This window comes from Neovison vison, chromosome 12 (genome assembly GCF_020171115.1).
Source record: "Neovison vison isolate M4711 chromosome 12, ASM_NN_V1, whole genome shotgun sequence".
Classification (NCBI taxonomy): domain Eukaryota; kingdom Metazoa; phylum Chordata; class Mammalia; order Carnivora; family Mustelidae; genus Neogale; species Neogale vison.
In genome coordinates, this window is record NC_058102.1 from 120,859,133 (window position 1) to 120,885,872 (window position 26,740).

The following is a 26,740-nucleotide window of genomic DNA, read 5'->3' on the forward strand; positions in this document are numbered from 1 at the left end:
ATAAACAAGGTGGTTTCGGCTTTGTGCACCAGTGTTTGCAATTTATAAAACCAGTGACTAGTTATTACAAAACAAGATGCTCTAATTCCAGCATTAAGTCTCTTCCAAAGCAACGGACAGGAGCATGCTGAAAAGGTATGCTTGTCCTCAGAAACAGTCAAGAGAAGGCAGATCAACTCAAATTCATAGAACTGTAGAGCTACAGGGGGCTTAAGATTTCTAGGTGAAATACTCTCATTTTCTTTTTCTTGAAATGAAGGAACTAAGGTCCAAAGAGATAATAATAAAATGATTTAAAAATAATCTGAATGTACTCAGTGCATTGTACTTGACAGGCTACTTTCTCCTACGTGAAATAATTTCATTTGCCTAAGCACACGAATACGGGCCTACCCAGAGGCCTCTGCTCTTTTACTCTGCCAGTGGTTTTCGGCTGTGGGACTGTATTTTTTTTCCTCCAGTGAGAACTTATGGAAACTAATCCATAAAATAAATAGACAGGAAGAGCAGGTGCCCCAGGCAGTTTGATTCTGCCTCTCACCCCTACCCCTGGGAGGAGAACCTGCAGCCAGGTCCCACAGCACAACTCGGAAACCAATGCACCTGTCACCCTGCTTCCCTGTCAGGGATTTTCTGCCTGGGCTGCCGGAGCAGAAGACCTATAAGGCACCTTTCAACCTGGACTCTATGTGGTACGATATGAGCTCAGATGGTGATAATATATTGTCTGTCAGCACTCCGTGGATGCTTACAGCCTGTCTTTTCCTCTGCAACCCAGTGAACACTTCATTTTCAAAGCCTTTGCTAACTCCTTCCTTCCCGTGGAGGTGGCCACGTACTCTGACTGCTCTTTATGTGACATACTCACATGGCTGCATTTATTACTCTGGATAATTATTTCTTAGATGTGGCCCTTTCTGATGCCTGCAACTTAAGACTTTGTATCTCCAAGGCCTGGCACATAGTAAGTACTCAATAAATTCTTGAATAGAGAAAAGTTCATTAGTCATAATCTAAACTATTATGTCATTGGCTATTGATTACAACATAACTCTCAAATAGTAACTTTATTTTTAAAAAGATTTTATTTATTTATTTGACAAAGAGAGAGAGATCACAAATAGGCAGAGAGGCAGGCAGAGGAGGGGAAGCAGTCTCCCTGTTGAGCAGAGAGCCCGATGCAGGGCTCCATCCCAGGACCCTGAGATCATGACCTGAGGGGCAGAGGTCTAACCCACTGAGCCACCCAGGTGCTCCTCAAATAATGACCTTAATACGAAGAAATGCAATTGGTAAATGTTCATGAGGAAAAAGGAAGAAAATCTCACGTAAGTAAGATGTATTATAAAAGCTGATTCTTGGATCATTATACTTAACACTTTGCAAATCTGGTCCTACTTTAGATTTTTAAAACCATATTGGAAACAAGAGGATCTGGGATTTGTTCTTCTCCTGGTGAGTAGGAATTATTAGTTTTATTTGTCCTAGTGCTTCTCAAAAATGCCTAGCACACTATGATCAATGTAAAGAGGGTGTCAGTGATTCTGATGATGGGGAAAGTTTAGGCCCTGCCCTTGCCAAATGCTATTCTCGACTGGATTATCCACAACATCTCATTTCTCTGCTACACTTTGGCTTTCAACTTGTGGTCCCTGGATGCTTGGTAAACATCGTTATGCAAAGAGGGCTGTCAGACCATTTGCTGAGTTTGGGGTCCTGCGGCTGGTAGAGGGTGTGTAGGGGCGTTGCTGGGAGCCAGAGGCTGTGACTCTGACTCCTGTCCCATACCGGGTTCTCCATGCATGTTTGTCGAATGAGTCGATGTGGGAATATTAGATGGAGAAGAGTTTTACCATCATCATCTAAGATGAAGTTTTATTCATAACCAGAATTTTGCTATGCCTATCAATGGCTGCATTCAGACTTTATTCCAAATCAATTGATCTTAGATTTTTGCTAAGTGCTCCTATATCATTTAGAAGCCATTAAAAAAAGGAATCCCAATTTACTTTACAGAAGCAGCTGCATATAGCTATATGGGGGGCTAAGGGGGTATAGAAGCTTTTAGAGGTTCAGGAGTCAAAAGGGGAAGACACCAGTCACTCTGGTTCGTACACCCCGTTGAATTCTGATACTATCAACCGGCTGCTTCACACTCAGCCACCTGACCGGAGACTCCCAGAAGCCGCCCAGGACCCACCCGGCAGGACTTGACCCTGGTTTGAGGACTGTGGACCTAATCTAGCCATCAGGCAAAACTGAGCCCCTCCTTTCTTCACAGACTCCGTCTTTTCTAGCAACTATGTTTCTAGCACTTTCCACACTGCATTTCTTTGGTTGGGAGTTTGTGTTTCTCATAAGAATAGGCATTCTTTTATGCTCAGAGAGCCAAATGCCCTGTTACTGCCCAATAGGTATTTGTCAGAATAAACAAAACACTATGTAAGAATTCATTCAAAATTCATTCATTCAAAAAATTGTATTGATTTAGAGACCTTTGGCCCCATGCAAAGGGAGCATGTTTGAGAGCCTGCCATGCCGTGGCTGAGCTGACGGTCTTCCTCGGGGCAGCTCAAGTGCTCGCTCGAGGCGCAGACTGCTTGGAGGGCACTGAACTGAGTCAATACGTATTTATTGTGTGTGTAGCTCCACGTGCAGGGGGTTTCGGGTTGGGATCCCCAGATGAGATACATGCATAAATATCTGTCATATAAAGTACAAGGTGATAAATGCCACAAGAGAGGTTCAGGGCGTTAGGAAGCATTTGGTGGGTGAGGAGTGAGCGGGGTTGGGGAGGGGCCGGGATGGCATTTCATGAGGGTCTTACAGCAGCATTTAGAAGACAGAGATGCAGTTGCTGTTTCTAGCATTTGCTGCGACTCCTAAAACTGGGTATCTGGAGGTTTCTGTGGAGCCGGGAGACTCCCTATGGGATCATACAGCATGTTGACTTCCGAGACGCTGTCCTAATGCAGAAGCTGGCAGTGCTTCCTAGTCCACTTTCTACTGGCGGACAAAGATTGTTATTTTCAAGTGTTCTTACCAGATCAAGGCACGTGAACTTGCCCAGTTATGAGTCGCGTACAGAGGGGGCAGCTTTCTGACTTACGGCCATAGCAGCGGCAGCAAGAGCAGAGGTGTTTGGCCCCTTCCTGCTCTCCAGCCCTTCCTCTTATGCAGATTCTTGTAGCTCCTTGTAAGGAGTGCCAACGCCCTGTGTACAAGGGCCACAGAGCAACAAACTCCAAAAAAGAGGGTCGCTTTATTTTCTGAGACATGAAGAAAACAAATCTCGAAATTTCACTATGAAACCTTCTGATTTCCTTCATTTTATAAATAAAATCACCGTGGACTACCATGTGATGAGCTGTAACTGCACGCATGTTTAAAAACAGGTTAAAACTCCAGTTGTATCATTGGATCGCCTCTTCTTGCTTACTGCTGCTGGCTTAAACGAGCTCTCTTTGCTTACTAAGGATGGCTGTGATAGAAACCACACTATTCCAAATGAGCATCATTTTACAAACTAGACTTTCTTTGACAGCTTCACTCTCCGCTATTCAAGCAAAGACAGGTCTCTAATACACTAACTGACAGATTCTGTTGTTTACTGAGGTAGTTTGAGATTTAAAGGAGGACATCCAAAGTGTGGGGTTGGGGTGGAATTTACGACACTTAGAGTCCTCATCTTAAGAGTTAAGAGTCTGAATTTGTGCTATAAATTTTCATGGATGTCTTGCCCATTTTGGGAACTGCAGCTACTTAGGACCAGAGCATATCAGAGGTTGAATTTTCTTTATCTTGTGGTGGGAGGTCCTCTACCCGGGAAGTCTGGAGGCAGAAACCACTTGTAGTTATAATGGCCCTTAAAAATATTCAGGGACTCAGGCCTGGGGGCATTAACTCTCCTGTTTCTCCTTGCACTTCAGTTGAGGCCTTCCTTTGCTTAGTAGAAGTTGAGGGCAGGATCTAGTATGGGTGGAGGATTCCCCTAACCAGGTAAATTAAAAGATTTCCCCCTCAGTCTCTGTGAGTGAGGGTATCATGTGATTCCCTTGTACAAGCCAAAGAAACACTTGTAAAGCAATTTTAAAGAGATCATATCAGTGAATCACAGAAGGAACAATTCTGATAGAGGCTATTTTCCAGAAGGTATTATCAATGTTGAATTATAGTATAACATGTAAATAGCTAAATGTGGTCCATGGTTAAAGGAGTAAAAAACAGCTGTGTGAATATTCACACCGGACATTAACCTCAGGTTTTCAATTGCCAGTTAGTAAATTACACACAGTAGTTGGTATACTCTGCTGGCTAGCTAGTTGAGCTTCAGACGGGCTCAAGAAAAAAACTCAAACAAACCATGAATGAAGAGGCCGGATTCTGGGGAATAAGACTGATTTTGGGGCTGAAAACCCATAACAGAATTTTTAAGATTGTGTAAAGACTATGAATTTAGTCTTTCTGCTCCTAGTACTTCCATATACAATGATCCTTTATTCTCGTTTCATATTTACTTTGCAGAATTAGATGTATTTCTAGGCAAATGAGCTTTAGTTTATGAAAAGACATTTTTAAAAAACCACAAAAGCCCCTCACAGTGGATTTTATTTTGTTCAAAAATGTGATCTGGTTCGGTTGCTCACAAATGTGATCTGGAAAAACTGAAATCATTTCCTCTAACTCAGGTCTGCTCCAGGTAGGTGAAGCAGGAACTACTATTACTGTTTATTAAATGCAATGCCATCATGATGGCCAGGGAGCTGGGTAGCCATGAGAATACACCAGATCACAAGGCTGGGCTGCCGCAGCCGTTCTGGCTGGGAGCTAGGAGCCTCAGTGTTGAAGGGGCAGAGTCTCCATCTTGGATGAGCTATAGTAAGACTCGATTGTAAGGTGAATGCTCGGCAGTAGGTAAAAAATGCTCAGGCAAAAGTTCTAGCTCAACTATATACTAGCGTACATGTAAGGTTGAACTGGATGAAAATGACAAGAAGTCATTAAAGGGCTAAGCCTTTACAGACTTTTGTGTTCGACAAACTTTTGGTAGAACTAAGCATTTAACTTCAAAAAACACAATACAACTTGGCCCCTTGAAATTTCTCCGTGCACTTGCATAATGAGACACTCCAACGTCTTTTAGAAATGTTTTTGTCTTTTTTCTTCCTCAGGTGGTAAATTAATGACTCGAAGCACTATGGCTTGATTTATGCTAAAGATATTTGAGCCCAAATGTTGAAGATGTAAGATGTTAGCCACGGCCCTCTTGCTTCTTCAACTCCAGTGCACCTGCTCCTCAGAGAGCCTGTCCTTGACCTTCCAGACAAAGGGCCAGTTCTGCTCTTGAAGGCTCCTCTGCCATCTTCTGACTGCCACAACTAGACCTTCCAACGTATTACACCGTTCCTCTTGCTTCTGTGTTTTCCTCCTATACTCCTTGCAGGTCAAGGGCTGTTTCCTTCACTTAGGTATGCCCCGGAAAATGGAGAGGTCATTAACATTTACTTGTTCCTCCATATTCCAAGCCCTAGGCTAACCCACGTGAAGTGGATTTTTCTAACTTTTATCCTCACCCCGCGAAGTGAGTATTTTATTATTCCCAGTTTGCAAATGCAAAAACTAAGGCTTGGAGAGGTCAGATAACTGGTTTAAGATTATCCAGCTAATTAGGGGCAAAGGCAGGATTTGAACCTGAACAGCTGGCACTGGAACATCCTCACTTAAGCATACGCTGCCTGAAGTGCAGTGTGTCAGTGAGTAACAGTCACCTGCTTGACTGATTGGCTTTACTAGTTCCCAGTGGGTGACATATTTATTGGGCTAAGAAGGTGTTAAGAAACCAGATTCTGATTTCAGAAGTTACTTTTGTTGAGAGCAGCAATACATTTTAAATTATTTATTTTTGGAAGAATGACTTAGTATAAACATTAATGAAATTATCTTCAGTTAATGAGTAGCCATAGATTTATCTTCTGATACCTTTTAAATTTGTATAATCTAGGTTTACTGGAAAGTATTCACAATAATTCCAATAAAGAGAAAAAAGTGCTCTACTATTAAAAATTATTTTAATATACAATTTTAATTATCATATATATGATATATATCATATATATATAAAATATAATTTTTATATCATATATATGTTTATGATATACTACATATATATGTACACTACATATATATATATATATATATATATATATATAGTATTTAAATTTGAAATTCGGTTTTGGGTTTTGGGCTCCTGGTTTGGCATCTGTGGAACTTGAATTTTATTTAATGTGCTAATTTAAAATAGGTCAAATATTCCTTCCCCAAAGTAGAAACATTTCTGGCCACTCTATTTTTATAAACACTATTTATTCGTGCATATTTATTCATTTACATGTACACTTCAGTTTATTTAACAAACATTTAGATCTGTCCCTATAATATACTCAGCTAGAACTGCTACGGTTCAAAAAAGAACCAATATTTATTGAGTGTTTAAATAATACCAGGAACTATTCAAAGTGCTTCACATAGATGACTTCATGTAACTCTTCTGGCAGGACAGTTCTAGGAGGTCAGCATTCCTATTATTCCCATTTTATGGAGAGAAAACTGAGGCGAGGGCTACCTGGCTGAGCTTCTCACAAAGGCAGCCTGATTTCAGATTTCACCATTCGCTTCTCTCCTAGAACCTTCCAAGTAAACAGAACTGCCTTGATCCCACCTTTCTGTTCTCCTCACACAACGATCGTCCTGTGACCAGTTACTGAGTGAGGGTCACATACAGGAACAGAGCTAGAACAGATGCCCAAGTGTGTCACTCAGTGATTATGGGTGACTGCAGACCCGAGTGTGAGAACCAGCTCAACCTTTCTGGCTGGGACCCTGAGTAGGCTACGTAAGCCCTTTATGCCACTATGTCCTCATCTACGAGGACAGTAATGACACCTCAGAGAGCGGGGATGAAAGCGATTTAAAAATTATTGAGCCAAGGGGGGCACACAAATACTATTATTATCATATAGCCCCTGCTCTGGAGAAACTGGCATTCCTTCCTGGAAGGAAGGGAAATCATGTAAATAATTACAGACTAGTATAAAAAGTTCTATAGAAGAGAATTATCTTGGGAGCATCTGGGGGGCTCAGGCAGTTGACCATCTGACTCTTGATCACAGCTCAGATCATGATCTCAGGGTTTTGAGATCGAGCCCTACATTGGGCTCCATGTTCGGTAGGGAGTCTGCTTGAGATTCTCTCTCCCCTTCTCCCTCTGCCCCTGCTGCCTGTGCTCTCTCTCTCCCTCCCTCTCCCTGTGCCCCTCCCCACACTCCCATGCATGCACCAGTGCTTATTCTCTCTCTCAAAAAAATAAATAAATCTTAAAAAAAAAATTACTTTGGAGCCCAGGGAAGGGAAGGGGTACTGAGAGGCGTAACGAGGAGAGAACAAAGAAATGGGAGTTAAGGTGAAGAGAGGTTTCTAATTAAAGCTGAACCCTACATCTAAAGTTTCCAAAGTTTATTTTGTATATTGTGCTTCATGCAAATGCAGCTGCTTTGTTGTTTGCAGACTAAGTCACATTTATTGAGTACCTTTTACGTGCCAGGCCCTGCAGGAGGGCAGTCGCACATGCTCTCCATCATTTAATGTTTACAACACTCGGCGGGTCAGTGCTGTTGGCTTTGGTGAGAGCGCAGTGTTTTTACATATCTGAGTAGGGGTAACCATTGTGGCTCAGATGACGGGCGGTCTCCCTGCAAGGCCCTGCACGGCCCCTAGACAAATCTGTATTGGGATGACCCTAAAAGTCACGGTGCAAAACAGAGGACTTAATACACTGTGAATGAAAAAAAAATTAATGTGAATTTTTACACCTAACAATGCCGTGAAAGCACAAGTTTTACGTGTCTTTTTCTTGTTGCTTCTAGCTCTAATCTTTCTGCCACCCTCCAAACACCTAAGAACCTTTTTGTGATACAAACTTACTTGTGCTTCCCATCTGGAGCCGAAGGCCCGCTTCTGCCCTTGTTTCGCCTACATCTCAGTTAACTGAGTGCCTAACTGGTTATCCAAAAGAGAAATGTGGGGGTTGTTTTCGACCGAGCCACCAAGGCCTCTGTGCGCTTCCTAAATGGCTCCTTTCTCTTTCTGCAGGCTCACTGCTCATGTAGACCTTCCCAGACCCGACCGACTCTGTCTTCTTCCTGGTCTCTTGGTCTCTACCATCTTTTCTCCATCTCTCTCTCATCTACAAGACAGTGCCACTCTCCACTCTTAACACACAGGTGTGATCATTCCTCTACTTGGAACTTGCAATGGCTCCCTAGTGTCCACAAGATGAAGGTCGAGGGCATCGGCATGGCATAGTAGGGCTTTCACTACCTGGCCCCATACTACCTTTGTATCATCATCCACTACCAGTGCTGGTCAGACAGCTGTTCCAGCAGTCTTGGGCCACTTGCCCAATCCTACAGCTTTGGACCTAATCCTCCCATTGCTGGGTACTTCCTAGGGGCCATCTTCAAATCCACAAATATAGAATTCCCATCCACCTATATATAATCCAATTATATTTCATTTTCTCATATTCATTCTATAGAACAATTCCTACAAGATCACTATGTATTTCCTATTTTCTCCTCTGGATTTCCACCAGATTTAAAAGGACCATGGCTAAGAAATAATAAAGAATAGAAGGGTACCTAAATCTAGATGCCTTTGCACTGATGATTCTGTCCACTAAGGGAGTCAAGTCATACACCTTCCCCTGCCTCCCATACCTGCCCTGCCCAGTGACCGTGGAAGCTGGCTCATTAATGCCAATGAACACCATCTGTGGACAGAACTGCCTCACCCATTGATGGGATTCATTGCACAGAGCTCTTGGCGCTGGTAGTTTCTGCTGAACAGATGAATCGGATGGTATATCAGCTGGATAATGTAAAGATAATTATCTCTATATATTTTTTGCTTTTAGAAGCATGTTATTCTTCATTCAAAGATAATCAGCATCTAACTGAGTTTTCATGGACAATTCTGAACGTGCTTTGTTAAATTTAACAGCTCTTGTTAGCAAAAATAATAATGAATAAAAGGCAATTTGTTTTTATTTGGCATATAAACAAAATTATGCTGATATTGGTAAAATTCTATTCTGTTTTATTAGTGTACATAAGGCTTTTATCAGATCTTCCTCAATTTACCTCTGAAGTATATTTGGAGCTTAAAAATAAAGAAAGGAGGAAGTTCAGTTATTAGCATGGAAGTGACCCTTTTAGGAGATGGGTTACACAATTCAAATGATGGCTCCTGATACATTAGTGTCTATCAGAAAAGAACTCTAGGAATGTTCAAGAAAAATATAAAAGTTTTACGAAAACTGCTTAAGATGGAATGTATTTTGTGTCATGGAATAATCCACTTCTGTTTCCAAATATGTGATCTATCTGTGTTTTGAAACCGGGGCCTTAGTTGCAGTAAGCATATGATATAATCAAATCAGCTGACTGGCCTGGGGTAGAACATTATCAACATTAGTGATTTTTTTTGAAGTTTAGTTTTGAGTTGATAAGAACTGTTTCATAATTTTAGCACGTGTTCAAAGATAAAAAAACAAAAACAAAAACAAAAACAAGAAAACCCTTTCACACTAAGGACTGGGCAAAAGTTCAAATGACTTTCTAGTCTAAGAATGTCACCTCCCTTTAGTAAAGACCCAATGTGGATACATACTAGCAAACTGCAATTTAAAAGGGAACACTTTTTTTTTTTAATAGCAATTATTTTTTATTTAAAGTTTAAAAGGTAGGACTGAACTCCAATCCCATACAGGCTTGTGGGTGTTCTCAGCAGGATTCTCATCCTATGCAAACTGATAATAATAGATCACTCATTCTTGTTTATTTTAAGAACTCCCCCAACAAGATGGGGCTCACATCCATGTACTTAGATAAAGATGTTGTGAAAAGCGTGTGCAGTTGCAAAGATGCATATTCTTAAAGACATGAGTTTATGATCATAGGACTATAAAATGGCTGGTCGGATGGATATCTTAGATGTCATCCAACATCTGGGACTGCACCAACTTTCTAGCCAGGATATTAAAATAGAAAAACCTTTGCAGAGTGTTAACCTATCATTACACAGAGTAAATGGCATGGCACTGTGACCTAATTAGCAGTGTGGCTTGCATCTGTAAAATAGAATTAGCACTACTGCTCTTTTTCTTTATTATTAGTTTGTGTTTCTAGAAAGGTGTGACCTTATCTGTAAGGCTCTGTTCATTTATGCCCATTTACAAAGGATTTAATTATGTTCCTTTAGCTCTCTACGATGAGGAAATTGAAAACGGCCACATCAGAATTAAAACTGTTAAAGAAATTAGTAGCTGATTATTTACTCCATCAGCCTCCGTGCAGGGATAAAGGCTGGAGGCAGGTTCAAATAAAGAAAGTAGAAGATTTGGGGAAGAGAAAATTCTAGGCAAGGAAATTATTGATAGTCTTCCTTTCCTCTTTCCCACATGTCTTTTGCAAGTTTCTCTAGTGTTCTTGCGAGGAACCAGCTACGGAGAAAGTGTACAATGCTACAAAATTCCTGCAAGTGACGTCAGCTTAGTGTCAGCCGCGAGAGAACATAGACTTACATCTGAGGCAGGCGACTCCAGGACAATGCCGAATCCCAGCACGCGGTTCTCCCCGGCAGAGGGGGGCTCGGCAGCCTGGGGGCCAGGCTGCTCGGAGGCCCCGGCTGTCTTCTTCTCCATTTCTAACACGCCAGGCTTCTGCCTCACGGTCAGAGGTTCAACGGTCTTTGGGGGCACTTTTTTCTTTTTATTTCTCTTGCGTGAGACAGCAGTTCGCTGGGAGCATATAAGGGAAATTGGGGGTTGTTGTCTGTTTTGGGTTCCAACTGTGGAGAATGAACAAAAATAGGGTACAGGCACCTGAGTCTAACTTAGGAGAAATTATCACCCATCTACATGTTCCACAAGCTGAGACTGAAACAGGGTTCAGTCAAGGAAGCAGACCAAAGGCAATCTCCCGTGGGACCTGTAGGTCACCAAAGGTGGTCTCTGGAGCATTGTCGAGTTGTACACGCAGGAGAGTAACCCAGAGAAAACTCTGTCCCCCACGCTGGTAAATGATGACACTGACTGCTGCAGCTGGGCTCCGGGGAAGAGAGGGTTGATGAGCCGTAGGAAAATACCTGAGCCTGATCCCACAAGTCGCAGGACATTTTCATAAAAATGGGAACCCAGAACTTAACTTCGGGTGTAGCTGTCCGTGCTTCCTGGTAAGCCAAACTCAGGAATGTTCTAATTGTCCTTTGAGGATAAAATGATCAATTGCTAGCAATCTACAGACACCAAAACTGACTAAGACTAAGCAATGGTGACCATTTATTAAAGAACGAGTCTGGAATGACTACTCTGTATGTGGTCAAAGCCTGCTGGTCATTTCTCAGGGACAGTTACTGCTTCCGCACAAACCCATACTGTCCACACATCAGCTATCTCCACAGCCTTACACTCACTACTGCATTCTGCCCAGGCTGCCCTCCATACCTTGGTTTTAGGTAGCTAAAAGATAGGAATGACATAGTTCTGCGCAAGTCAAGAAGACCAGTTAAATCCAGAAACAGAGGGAGTTCCAAAGACGAAAGCACCGAACAAAGGCCAAGTACCAGTACTGAATCTACACTTAAGGAAACCAAGGATAGTAAGTACAGTTTTCACAGACGCTCTTTGGCAAATCATGTTTGTTAACCATTTAGAAATATTCTGATGGAAAGTGTTAGAGAAAAATATGGTATCATTATTTAAATCTTCATGTATCAATATGGCTTACTAAATATGATCAGAGGATATGCCTGCTTTTTTACAGAAAGAAGCCAAATGAAAACCAAAGATTTTTAAATGCACATAAATATGGATCATCTCCTATCAGTTTGCAAATAAAGGGTATTTATACTTTGAACTTGGTATTTGCATCTCTAGACTGGCAAGAAATTTACAAGTATTAGAAACGAACTACTTGGAGAGCCTGGCTGGCTCAGCTGGAAGAGTGGGCAACCTTGATCTTGGGGGTGTAAATTTGAGCCCCACGTTGGGTACAGAGATTACTTTAAAAAGAAAGAAAGAAAGAAAGAAAGAAACCAACTACTTGCACTTCATAGGAGCACTGAAACAGTTTTTAGCCACCTGTGCAGTAATTAGTCTTGTTCATTGGAGCTTGACCTTGGCTGAACATTAGAATCACCCGGGAGCTTTTTTTTAAAAAAAAAGTCTGTGCCTCAGCCTTACCCCAGACTAACTGAATTGGAATTTGCAGGGATGACGCCCGGGCACTTAGATCTTTTTTAAAGCTCTGCCGGTAATTCCAGTGTACAAGCCCGAGAGAAGAACTTTTGTCTCTTCTCTGGACTTTCACCGAAGGCCAGGTCTCCACACCCAAAGTCAAACAGACAAGGGAATCAGCTCTTAGTGGTCTAGGACTCACACCTCTCCAAGCCTCGCTATTCTAAAGTAGAAGTGAAAATGCTTTGGCTTTAAAGAACACAGGGGCTATCTGAGTTTTTCTCCTCCGTTGGCAAGTCTAGACACAGTTGTCCTCGGTTGCTTCCAGTATCTTATCATTTCATCGTATTCCTTGTCTTCTCCCTTAAGCAAAGGTGAAACTTTCTGAATATAATTTAAATCTACATGTTACAGGCAATAAGCCTTAAGTCAATCTACCCACACAACACAGATTCTTAAGTTTAAGGAAATTAAAGAAGAGTAATTTTTTCAGTTTATCCTTTCTGCTCTCCTATGAGCTCTGGAATCATTTACCGGCCTAATCTGCAAAGGTTCAGAAAAGAAAACACGGTGACAAAGTGGCATTTACTTAATAGATTCCAAAAGGGCTTCAGTCAAGGATTTAAATGGTTGCAATTTGTAGTTTGCCATTTCAGTAGTAAGGAGCTTAAGTAACAAAATAAATCATTAGAATTTCATATGCATATTTTTTTAAGTGCTACCAAACTCTTCCTCCGAGAAAAGAACCTGTACATCATGGCGTAAACTTTCTTTCTGTGTTCCTCATTTAAGAGATGTTAACTTTTGCCAGGTCAATAAGAACATGGGTTGTTGTGTTGGAACAAGATGAGTGAACACCTACTGGCCTGACCAAAATGCTTATTCCTTCCTCGGGCTAAAACCAAATTCAGCACATACAATTAAATGTTGCTTCTCAGGGGCCCTTTTGCTCACTTTCCTTTCCTGTGCTCTTGGGTGATGAGCGTGTCTAAGTATTAAGCTTTTTATATCAAAACCACATCACTGAATATTATAATTTTACTAGAATTCACCAAATGGCGCCAAGTACGGTTTTGGAAGGATGACCTTCCTGAATCTCTTTCCAGTACAGGGATGGGAAGGCTGACCGTATATGACTGTACTATTTCCTGCTCAGGGACCAGTCTTCCCTCACCAGAGGAGGCCTTAATGAAATGACTTAGTATTTTCTGGACCTGTGACCAGAAAGTTGTATTCCCACCCCTCCACCCCCCATTGATGGAGATTAAACACCACAGCCGCTGTGGTGAACCCACTCCTGGTCTTTAGTACAACACTAATGAAATAGTTGCTGCCTGTATCATGCTTTACAGACTTCATTTATGTTTACTAACTCATCCTATTTTGAACACCATCCTGCGAGTTAGAGATTAACGTTCCTGCTCCAGAGGATAAATGTGAGAGCAGAGAAGTCACACAGCTTCATGAGGAGAGCAAGGACCCTGACCCCTGCAGACTCATGGCTCTCCCATCCCTCCACTTGACTAACAAGAGTGAGAACAGAAGACGCATCGTGTAACTAAGGAAGACAGGATGCCCAGTGTCTTTGGGCTTCTATATGCTGAATATTAGGGAGACAAGCCAGAAGCAGGGCCTAAGAGGCAACACCTCATGTGCTTATGCTCGTGAATGTCTCTTCCAGGACAGCCCACGCCCCGAGAGTGCCCTCCAGCTCCTCCAGCTCCTGACAGTGCGTGGCTTCCCCTCTGTCGCGCTGCACCCCACAAGGGAGGGGGACGGGCACACATGTAGCCCCCAAATGGAGCACTTCAGGAGGTAAGAGAAGTCAGCCATGCTTTTGTTCTGAGGTGAACTTCCTTGCTGACTCACACAGGGAAAGTGAGCTGAAGAACTATGCCCACCTTCACTTATGACTGTTTTCAAAACACAGTTAACTGACACGTGTCAAGGCCTTGGAGATGAGGGAGCGAACTCTGAGGAGCACGTGTGCACCAGCGTGTGAGAAGTAGTATCAGCGATGAGAAACCTGTTAGAGTTGCTACGGGAAAAACGTGTTGGAGCAAAAGCTGAGGAAACAAAAGCACAGCGGACAGCAAGGTGGGAAGAACCAGGTACAAAGAGCACAATAACCGTCCCAGCCCAAGAGGCCTAAGGCGTCACAAGCCTCCTCCCCTGCCTGGTCTCGATACCTGCTTGAATTTGCATTAACTTCCGCATGGTCCTGAGTTCTTGGAGGATGGCCTGCAACGTCGACTGGCAATTGCAAGTACAGCAGTTTGATCCAACGGATGAATTCATGGCCGGAAGTTCTCCTAAGCATCAGAGAAGAGAATGGCCCACTCCAAGCATCAACAACAAAATTACAAAGGGGTGGGGAGGGGGGAGGAAGGTATCTTGACAGTAGTATGAGACAGTGCCCAAGGGATATGGACCGAATAACGGTTACCACCTGAATGTCGGGGGCCCACACTCGCTCACAGCAGGCCTCCCCAGTGCCACACCGGTGTATCTCAGGGGACAGCACTGTAAAAGTTCACTAGAAACACACACTCCTTTGTACAAAAATATGAGTTCTGAAAAAAACGGCCTTCCAGAAAAACCTGGGACCCACCTGTTCTAAAATCTCATGTTAAAAATGAAATCTATCTAACTATTAAAAAAAATAGTTTTTCGGGGCACCCGGGTGGCTCAGTCATTAAGTGTCTGCCTTCAGCTCAGGTCATGATCCAGGGTCCTGGGATCGAGCCCCGCATCAGGCTCCCTGTTTGGCAGGAAGCCTGCTTCTCCCTCTTCACTCCCCCTGTTTGTGTTCCCTTTCTCGCTGTCTCTCTGTCAAATAAAGAAATAAAATCTTTAAAAAAATATATAGTTTTTCTAGTATTTCCCTAAATTAAGAACTGTCAACACATTAAAACTTTTAGAACATTCTCTGGGGAGTGGGACATCAGGGCGGGGAAGAGCCAGGGGAGCACAATGTACATGGGAGGCTGTATTCAGACTCAGTGGATTCCGGGCCGGGGGTGTGTTCGCTTTCCTCCACCTTAATGAAGGAGATCCTCATACATCTTTTCTCCATCCCCATGTTTTACATTTCCATCACTTTAGCCTCTTTATCTCTGTTTCAATTTAGTATCTTTTCCTTAATAAAACTGTCCTATTAAAGTAAACAGAGGTTGTCCCCTTGTCCTTGGGATGGATACAGGGGAACATTTGAAAAATCCCTCTTTCTGCAGCACTCCCTCTAGTGTTTGTATCCAGGCCGACCACTGGGAACTGGAAATGTGCTGCTGTTACTTAGGTTGTCCCTAGGCGCAATGGGAAAGTTCGAAGGATTGGATCTAATGGTATCTTTTGTTATACATTAAATGCAATTTTAATTCTACGGTATGCATTATTTGAGGATACTACAGAAAACTTCACGTACGGACAACTTAAGGCTTGGGGTACCGTAATTATTTACACTCAAAGTTGTACCAAACAGAAATGTTATAACTTTAAAAACTGCCAACAATTTCAATGAAATTCAAAGTAGTCAGTTATAGAGGATGAATGTCTACTGAAAATAAGCAAACAATAAACACAAAAAATCTGTTTTCAAACCAATATGGGGGAATTTATGTTTGTAACTTTTAACATTAATAACATTTTTCCAAGTAAATCCACCATCCTTGTTGTGTGCTGTAAAACAGAACACTCTTTACACAGAACTTATTGATGTTGGGTGAACTAACTTCATACACACCTAAGGGTGTCCTATTTCTCTTACCATTTCTTCCATGGCAGTCAAATTAGGAGGGTCTTATAGAATATTCCTAGTCACTACGCTAAGTACTGTCTTTATCATTTTTAGAGGACCAAATCAACCCTTTCCAGCTTGTTATAAATCATTTTCTAATTTTAAAGAGAACTGACTTCTTATTTTTATGGAGGAGTCTTTGAAGAGCCATGTCCCCTTAACTTGGAAGCATGCCAGCACATGAATGTGATCTGGCTTATGCAATATTGAGAGAAAGAGAAGACTCCCGTATGTCTCTTGGGGTCCCTCCTGTCTCATCAGCTGCGCCTCGGGATGGCTTTTCATGCCTCTGAACTGGTTACTGCAAATTGTGTTAAAAAATAATCAAAACAGTTTTCTTCTTGAAGAAATAATGAATGGAAAAAGGAAACCCTTAACTTTTCAAGGAAAATGAAAAATGCAGTCTTGCTTTTTCTTGTTCTCTTTCTGAAAACTAGATATCTGCACATCCATATATAATTTATGGGACAACTAACATCCCAGGTTACTGAATGGAAAGTTAACACATCCAAAAAAAATTTCAATTTCTTTAAGCTCTGGGAAAAAAATGCCATTTAATTTCTTTCTGAACAATTGGGAATTTAAATTAAGGAAATTTTATTCTAAAGGGATAATTTTCAGCCCCAATGAAGCCTGCCCCACAACAAGGGTCACCTGCTGCTGTTGCTGGAACGTACCATAAAAGCGAAGGTGTCACTAGGATGTTGGGATATGTGTCCCCCTCCTCTCACCACAAGTCTAGTGCTCACAAAGAAAAGCAAAAAACCAAAAAAATAGGATGTAATCATAATATACATATGACTGGAAGGTCCCTTTGATGACAAAGGGGAGCTCCTTCTGCCCTAATGTTCAGTCTCTTGTGATGAAAGTATCTGCATGTTGGCAAATAATAGCTTTCACTTTTTAAAGGGCTGAAATCTCTAATAAGAAATCATTACTTCTAACACAGAGCCTCAGTCTTGCTTCTCAATCTGGTTTTATACTTTGCGTTACTCAGTCAAGGCAGGTAACTAGGGGAGGATTTAATGTACTGAACTCAAAACCATGCTAAAAATGTAGAAATAAAACACATTCAGACACACCCCTTACCCCCACGAGCATTTTCAATGTCTGATAATGACCATACCGTTGGAGCTCCCAGTGGTGTGGGGCTGACTCTGGAAGGTTCTAGAGCGGGTGCCATACTGCCCTGAGAACTGCCCGCTGGGGGGTGGTAACTCATTCCATGCACCACGTGAAGGAGGGTGGAGGCTCTGTGGGGCCTCAGCAGAGGAGTTCAAACGTGGAGGCCAGACTGCATCCAAATCCTGGGGTTCTTCTTTTAATTTTTCTCCTTCTTTGCCTACACGTTGATAGATCCTCCCAGTGCTATCATTCAGTAATCTTCTCATTCCTGTGATTTGTTTTTTAATTTCCATGCTTTCATCTCCTAATGGAAACAGGGCCAAAGAGATCACTGTGCATGAACAGAAGAAAAAATAATCCACTGCCCAAAAACACACCCCTTCTTTGGAAATGGGAACGATTCCTGAGTTTAGAAGCAAGCTTTCAGAAACTTAAGTAATCTATAAAAATTAAAGGCAAGAAAACTGGCTATGGTCTCAAGCAACCCATCATATTCCTGGTGCATCTCATTTTAACTTTCTTTCTGGCTAAGTTCTCTTAGGATAAAATAACTTATCCTGAGCAGGTTTCCTCTGGAACACATCTTAAATTCCCTCTGAGGGAGGGTGTCATAAGAAAAATGAGCTGAGGCAAAAGACCCACGATGGGACAATAGAGCTGAAAGCCTGGGCTTGGCTCTGCCGCATCTAGACGTTCACTTGGGTTGGACGTGGAAGCCAGCCAGCCCGCTCACCCACCGGGCCGGCAGGTGCAAGTACCAGGAAGAGTATGTGGCATGGGTTGAGATAGAGAGCTTTCGGAGAATAGGCTGTCGGCACAGGAGACACCCCAGTATGATGCTGTTGCTAGAGGCATCACCTTCAGAAATGACAGTGTAGGAGCAGAGAGATATCCAAGGCAATGGAGGAGAGGGTTTTGTCTTTCTCCAGCCTTGACTCACGCGGGGAGACGTCCCTGCAACTATGCCTTCCTGGACCTACCCAGACCAAATCCACTGCCATCCACTTTGTAACTATGTGTCTTCACTTTTTCCCCCCAATTACGGTTAAAAAACACATAACATAAAATTTACTATCTTAATCATTTTTTTAAAAAGATTTATTTGAGAGAAAGAGCACGCGCGTCCACACACACCCTCAATTAAGTGGGGGGAGGGGCAGAGGGAGAGACTCTTGAAGCAGATTCTCCATTGAGCGGGGAGCCCAATGAGGGGCTCAATCTCACGACTCTGAGATCATGACCTGAACCAAAATCAAGAGTCAGAGGCTTAACCAATTGAGCCACTAGGCACCTCACCATCTTAACCATTTTTAAGTGCGTAGTTCAGTTAATGATATTTGCATTGTTGTGCAACGGATCTCCAGAACTTTTACAATGACTTTAAGATTCTTTTTCCCTAAAGGGATTTTGTTTTTGAACTAAGGTATCTCTGGATTGCACTGGGGGTACAATAAATACTACTTAAAGAAAAGTCTAATATTAGGTATAAAATTGTTTCCATATATAATAACATTAGAAGATGCTATGAGGAGCTGTTTTGGACCTCCTGTCTTTTTACCGTGGGCATCACCTGGTGTCCTCCCAAAGATTGAGAGAAGTGGATTTTTTCCCCTGGGTGTTAAAGTGGAAGTCTTATGCCAGGATTTCTGCACCCCACGCCCATATCTGGGAGTTAAAATAAAAGTCTCACACGGTCACTCCATTAAATGCTTGAAATTTAAACTATGATGAAAACAAAAGATCTATAGAAAGTATCTATCAGGAAAAGCACAGCTCTGGCAGGTAAATACAGCACATTTACTATAACGATATTTTAATGCACTTAGCATCATATAAGCCAGATTTCTTTGTAGAATTGGTAACTGTATAATGAATCTAGGTATTTTGTATTGCTTAGCTAGATATTTAGCTAATTAATATATGGATATATTATTGAATATAAGGAAATTTTATATACTGCTTTAAGATAAGTATCTCCAATTTTTAAAAAGGTAATAAAAGTATTAATTCTGCCTTTACTACCTAACATGCGTGAACACAAATGGCACAGATTTCCAACTTTACAATATTGTTATGTGTTGGTGTCTGCTTGAGAGGAGAAATATTTTCATTTGTGATGAAACTATTTTTACCTCGAACACCTGCGAAAAAGACAACACAGAAACAGTAAGTGATATGCCAGATCTTAGGAGAATGAATGACTAAGCACGATTTAAATAATGCAGAGCCAGCAAAATTTACGACCTCCTCAGGATATCTACGGCACAGGGTGTGTCTGGAAGAGCTCGGGGAGGAATTCCGAAGGAAAGCTGCACACAAACGTGGTGTTAGTTTCAGCACCCAAACACATACTTTCCTGGCTGGTGACCAGCACAGTCTGGGCAAGAAGCTGCTTTCCTGCGGGGTTTTTCTCCTCCATCTTCTCAATGCGGGAGGCCGGGCACCGGCTGATTTCCGCGGGCACGGCTGGTGGCTGCCACGCCCCCCCTCCTGGCACCCTGGCAGGAGCTGTGCCCACTCGGCCACCTTCTGCCTGCTCCTCCGGTTGGTGCCAACCTGCTTCTCTGCACGAACCCTGACACATCGAGCCAAAGGGATGCTCTCTCTTCAGAGCTTCCACCTCTGCTTTGGAGATTGAGCTCGACGATAGAGGGCTGTCCTCAGACGGAGAGAAAGCAAGCTACGGGATTTGGGACCTGCTAAAAGCCAACGTGCTTTGTCATAATCTGAGTTTCTTAGTTCTGAAAATTACCAGAATGAATGAACAGGCCACTTGAGTTTTACATGCTTTCTGTGTTTGTGGGGAGGGTCAGAACCCGGCCCTACAAGTTGAGTCTGCAAGAGGAGAGGAGAGAATAAAGGGAGCCTCTGGTTAGGGGCCATCTCAGCAATGTTTAGAAACATTTCTTCTGAAGTCACAACAAAAACCCACCAAATGACAACAAATCAGGACCCGGTGGGGCCCAAGGAGGAAGACACAGTGCTGGGAAGGAGGACAGCTCACAGTCTATCTGCCTGCAGAGGATCTCCAAGGACAGAAGACAGAGACCTGCTGCAGTCAATGAGGGGAAAGTCAGTGGGGAAGGCGGAGGAAGGCTGAGCTCAGAAAGCTCCTCAGAAGAGACAGGCTGGGCGTCCCTACAGGACAACCAGATGGATGTGTGCACATGTCGTCGGGGTAACTGAACTGTCCTTCCTTTGGCCAGAGAAGCTGGGAGTAGCCCTGAAAATCCCACCTGAAGAAGAGGTCCTGGAGTCCTGCCACACCTACGGGCGATGGCAGTCTTTGGCAGAGAGAGGGGAGAACCTACCCCACGCTTGGGGGAAGATGGAGCGAGGGTCAGAAACGAGAGCCAGAGATCAAACCATCCGAGTAAACGGACATAAACTGGGATGGAGTGGGTGCCGAACGCAGGAGGCAGGCTGAGAGGGCACAAATTCTTTGACTTAAAACAAAAGGGTGAAAAGTATGTAAGAGATTGAGATGGGAAGCATTAGTTGACTTTACTTGTCTTTCCAGTTGGGATCGATCAGCTTCTTCGCCATGTTTAATGCCAGGAAAAGGAAGCTCCGCAAGCATGATTCTATAAGGAAACGTGCACACTTTCTTCATTTCTTTCCAAATCTATGTCTTTACTTACACTCAACTTCAAGGGGCTGAATCTTTTTAGGAAAGACAAAAAGAAATTTTACTAAAAGGTATAAAAACCTCACTAAAATCCTTTTGAGAGTTTGGACAAGGTCTTAAAAAAAATTGCAGAATGAATTCTATCTGGGGCTAAATTTCCAGACTCTACCAGATCACTTTTCTTTGCATAAACAACATACAGGTATATCATAATAATAATCCTAAATATGATGATTCTGCATAATAATACATACAAAGTCTTGCAACACAGAGATCATACATGATCTCTCTTAAGTTGGCCAGGAGAGAAGGATTTGCTACACAAATCATCATGGTCTGGGATGATAAAAGAAAAAGCTGGTAACATATAAACATATTGTAAGAGATTATGTGTATACATCTTCTTTTAAAAATGAAGTTTATTTTTTTAAAAGATTTTTATTTATTTGACAGACAGAGATCATAAGAAAGCAGAGAGGCAGGCAGAGAGAGGGAGGGCAAATCAGGCTCCCCGCTGAGGAGAGAACCTGATGCAGGGCTTGATCCCAGGACCCTGGGATCATGACCTGAGCCGAAGGCAGATGCTTAACCCACTGAGCCACCTGGTGTCTACCTCTAAATGTCTTACTATGAAGATTCACAGAGAACAGTTATCCTATCTTTGCCCTACAAATGTTCTCATGTAGATGCATGGTATGTAGTCCATAAAATTTTCCTAAGTGAATGAAAGAAATGGCTTTTTGAAACCAGAATGAATCCAGTAGAATTAAATGTAATATTAACATTATAAGCAAACACTATACTAATAGAGTGAAGTGAAAAAAGTCATAGAAATAAATTGTTCAACAAACATTTATCAAGCACTTTCTGGGCCTCAGAGATGTAAAGATCATCTGGCACAAATTAAAAGATAGCCCCTCTCCAAATCTCTTGACATTTTTTACCCAGAATGCTTTATATTGATCGGTTGTTGTGAAAAATGGTCCTGATTTTTCCTGGCCCGTTGACCTCTAACATTGTGGACCTTGTGCCGCAGGACTTAAACCAGCGAACTACCCTACTATTTGCCAATGATTTCCTTCCTGCTAAAGCTGAAGACCTTCCCTGATGGTCCTGCTTTCCCTGAAGCCCCTCCCTTTGGGGCTGGAGATGGTGGCTCCCCAAAACATCACACTTCCGGCCCCAGGAGAAAGCTTACTCTTGTCTGAGTAGATGCCCCAGAGCTGTCCCCTCTCCCCCTTCTTCCTCAACGGCGGTTCTGTGTGCCAGGAGTTCAAGCTCTCTAAGGGGAAGGACAGGTGATGAAGTTGAACTGTAGAGCAAGGTCATCCCATTAAGGGCCATACATGCCAGGCGAAGGAAGAATAATTTTACACGGGAGATACTAGGTTACTACTCCGGGTAATTTTAGATTCATATCTCTTTCACTAGAAGGACAGTAAATAATCAGGTCTATCCCATAGAAAAATAATTCTGGTAAAACTATGGAGAATGCGGTGTGGTGAAAGAAAACCAGTTAGTTACAGTGTCCTTGCTGATGGCTCAGTGAAGGACCTGAGAGTCTGTGCCAGGACTGGAGGGGCTGCAGCTAGAGAGACACCCTGAAGAAGCTTCATCAGACAGACCTGGTGATGGGCTGGACATGGGGACAGTGGGGGTGGTGAAGGACGAGAACCCGTGAAAGAGGACACCACGTTTTCTACTGGGAATTAGAAAAAAAAGGTTGCTGTGGAGTGAGGTTATAATGATAGTTCTGACAAAGAAAATTCCGACAATAAGTAGGCAACTGGGAACGCAGCCGCGTTCATGGCTGGGGCATGAAGCAGACTCCAGAGCCATCCTGTTAATAGTTGCCACTGCCACTACCAGTAGTAGCCAGCCCTCTGGGCCGAGTAAGCCCCTGGGGTTCACTAACAACTCAGGGGTGGAAGGGTACCTTATACAGAGACGCCAGATTTCCTATCAATCTAGCATGCGGAGAGCGTCCCATGTCCACAGGAGAAGAGCCACAAGCTCATCTGTTTCCAAGCTGGCAAAGTGGGTCACCTCATTCCTCCTGGGCTTCTGACCCCTGGGCAAGCAACAGTCACCTTGGTCAGAAATCAGAAGTGCCAAGCCCTCCCTCCCTCCTGCCACCAACAAGAAGTCCATCACGGGAGTGCCACCCTTGGTACCATGCCTCAACAGGAGGACTGACAGAATCCTAAGGAACCGAGGGACCATTCCACCATATTTGGCACTGGTCGACCTTCATTATACTGTCATGTCCAGTTTTGTCCTATTTTAAAGAGGTCATTGAGAATCTTTAGGATGTCATGAAAAGTCAACAGGAAAGGTTAAAGGGACAAGGACAGGTTACTGGAGTTGGGTGTTTCACTGAGAAATAAACGTTTTTCCAGTGACTCGACTTCAACTATACTATGGGCTGTTATGGGTAGAACGTTGTTCTTTATCACCAAAGGAGAAATGGATTGCACTGGAACTTCTAGGCAGGAGGCTGGGCACATCTGGTCTTCAAGAACTTATCCTTCCAGCCCATAAACAACAACCGTGCAGCAGAGATGCAGCAGAGAACATGTGCAGAAGGAGGGACAAGAATGCTTTTGTGTTCGGGATGATGAAGAAGTTCAGGAAACGGATAGAGGTGGTGTTGCACAATACTGAATATACTTTAAAAAAAGAAAGAAAGGATGCTTTAAAGCTTCTTGTGTTTTTCAGGTAATGAAGTGTTAAAAGATAAAGAAGTTGAGTACATCAGTAAGAAGCACTAAGAGGACCGGATTTATACTAAACAGTCCAACTATGTCTTCTCAAGCACTAGTAGAAGCAGCACGGAGCCCCGCTGTAGAAGAGACTCACCCACAGCGGCTCAAATGACAGCACTGAGAGAGAGCAGGAGAAGGGGACAGGGTGCTTCTGGCCAACGCTACAGCTTTCTTTCTTTTTTTTTTTTTTTAAGTTTTTTTTTAATTTATTGATTTGACAGAGAGAGATCACAAGTAAGCAGAGAGGCAGGCAGAGAGAGAGAGAGAGAGAGAAGGAAGCAGGCTCCCCGCAGAGCAGAGAGCCCGACGTGGGGTTCGATCCCAGGACCCTGAGATCATGACCTGAGTCCAACCCACTGAGCCACCCAGGCGCCCCAACACTACATCTTTCTTGAGCACAAATCTCAACAAACAGTCTCAGAGCAGAGGAAAGGGAAGCAGACGCTGTGCTGTGGGGAGGCCTGAGGTCGACATCCTCGTTCCAAGCCCATCCTCACACACACAGGCTATCAAGGTTCCACCTGGCCACCCTCGGGGCTGAGAGCCGTGTTGACAAAGCACAGGCAAGACTGGGATTCTACCTCGGCAAAAATGGTCTGAAAAGCATGAATTTACAGAGCAATCGTTTCCACGTGAGCCCTTTCCTCTAATGCAATCTTAAGCGGGACCCCAATAAATAAAGCAGAGTAAAGCCTGCTGAAGAGAACATGGCAGAACGCACATTCCTGCATCAGTCCCTGGGGCGCATTCAGGAACTCTGTGGGCACCACACCGCGGAGTCTAAATGCCACTGAGACGGAAGGAGGCAAAGAGTATCTCCAGAATCATTTGCTTGGTTGAATCAAACACTATGGTAAGGAATATCTCAGCCGCGTGTGCGTTGGCACATGTGTGGGGACCCAGTTAAACTGAAAGGTAGAAGTGCAAATAATTAAGCAGCTCAGTATATACATGGCATTTTCATTTAAAGGGCCACTAAGATCCTTTCAAATCTATTTAGGGAATAACAGGTTCATTCATCCATTCAATAAATATTTACTGTACTACTACTAAATATGAGATACTGTGGGACTAAATAAAGGAAAAGAAAAGAGATATAAGCTCCAGTGGCTCCCTGTGAGGGTGTGCAGTCTGGCAGGGCAGACACTTGAATGTACAGACAATTTTAAAAACACGATGCCCCTCTTCTAATGAATGGAAGGCTCACCCATGATAAGCCACCTGAAGCCAGGGTGGGAGGCTGGAGCTCTTTTTATTGAAGGCTTATGAAGCCAGGACAGGTACCAGGAGAGGATGCCATGGATCCGAGCTGGAAAATAGGCCTTCAAAGCAAAAAGAACTTGAGACGACTGTTTAGGGCCCAAAGAGCAAAGACAGACCAGGAAATGAAGCAAAGCCTAGCGATTCAAAATGGGCCATCAGCATTAGTACTGAGCTGTAAGAAAAGAATGAGATCTTGCCATTGGCAACAACATGGATGGACCCAGAGGGTGTCGTGTGAAGTGAAATAAATCAGAGACAGAGAGATACCATAGGATTTCACTTATCTGTGGAATCTAAAAAGCAAATCATCCAAACAAAACTGAAACATACTCTTAAGGCACAGAGAACTGGGGGTCGCCAGAGGGGAGAGAATAGGAGGATGAGCAAAATAGATGAAGGGGATTAAGAGGGAGAAAAGTCCAGTTGTACAGTAAGACAAGGGGATGAAAAGGACAGCATCAGGAATCTAGTCAATAATATTGTAATCACGTTGTCTGGTGTCTACGGGGAGCACCGGGTAATGCACAGAATGGTCTCTCTGCCGTACACCTGAAGCTACCGTACGTTGTACATCAACTACTTTTCAATAAATAAATAAAATCAACTGGACAGCTATAGAAAATGGGCTGTCATACTGCTTCTCAAATGTGTCCCTCAAAGAACACCTACAAAGGAGAATAAACACATAGAAGAAGTTTGGACGCAAAGTCCTAAAAAGGGACTAGGGAATAATTTTCTTTGAGTCTTCATATTTTACCTTAAAAAATAAATGCCAGTATTCTACTCTGTTCTCTACCCATCAAGTGCAGGTTCCTGTTAAATTGGACTGGTCAGCAGGAGGAGACGCTGGGCTGTTACAGAAGGCAAAGGGCTTGGCTTTTTAAGTCAGGCTTTTGAATGCCCCCAGTGACTTTCTTTCTTTTTCTTTTTTTTTTTTTTTTTTAATCTTTATTTATTTATTTGACAGAGACAGAGATCACAGATAGACAGAGAGGCAGGCAGAGAGAAGGGAGAAGCAGGCCCCCTGCCGAGCAGAGAGCCCGATGTGGGGCTCGATCCCAGGACCCTGAGATCATAACCTGAGCTGAAGGCGGAGGCTTAACCCACTGAGCCATCCAGGAGCCACCCCTCCCCCACCAGCGACTTTCTAAGAGAACATCTCTAACATCCATGACGGAACAGACAAAACCAAGAGATTACATGAGAAATGTCTTGGACATTGCATGAATTACAAGGAATTGAGAGGCCGTTTTAAACTGGGAGCGCAACAGCCAGTGTCATGAAGATGCCTGATGTGAGCGGGTCAGTAAAGACGGCTGGCATTTCCACGGGCACTTCTGGGAAGAAGAGGGAGGGAACGGTATCGAGCAAAGACTGAACACAGAGAAAAACAGAATGGGTAATGGTAAACAAGCTAACTCAGCTGGAGTTGAGGCACGGAGTGGGCCAAGTGAGCAACAGAAAGACACTGAAGCTTTTACTTTATCCCGCAATGTCAGGAAGTCAACAAGGTTTTTCCATGAGACTCGCTGTGATACATAAAGAGTAGCTGGAACTCCCCAACCAATTCCAAGAGTCAGAATCACTCCCTCAAATGCTCTTGTATCATGGAAAATGAACTTTTATTTTATAATAACTACAACACGGCTGTCCAACTGAATGCTCTTTGGATGTGTAATTCCAGCCATTGTTATCAGAAGCCATCACTTTAAACAATGTTCGAGAATAATTAAGCCAGGGGCACCTGGGTGGCTCAGTGGTTACGCATCTGACTTCAGCTCAGGTCATGATCCCAGGATCCTGGGACTGAATCCTGCATTAGGCTCCTTGCTCAGTGGGGAGCCTGCTTCTCCCTCTGCCTGCCACTTCCC

The 26,740-nt window shown here is 43.1% G+C and overlaps 1 protein-coding gene across 8 annotated transcripts in view; it reads right to left on the reverse strand.

The window, feature by feature from the left end:
* The window catches only part of BEND7 (BEN domain containing 7), a 79,258-nt gene that overhangs the window by 34,939 nt on the left and 17,579 nt on the right, over positions 1-26,740 (reverse strand). For all 8 annotated transcript variants that reach the window (XM_044227056.1, XM_044227061.1, XM_044227058.1 and 5 more), the window contains 3 exons: positions 17,215-17,517; positions 14,482-14,604; positions 10,640-10,905 (listed from right to left, as the gene is read on the reverse strand). In XM_044227056.1, the coding sequence (XP_044082991.1) occupies positions 10,640-10,905; positions 14,482-14,604; positions 17,215-17,517 (692 nt within the window). The remainder of the gene's footprint in view (positions 1-10,639; positions 10,906-14,481; positions 14,605-17,214; positions 17,518-26,740) is intronic.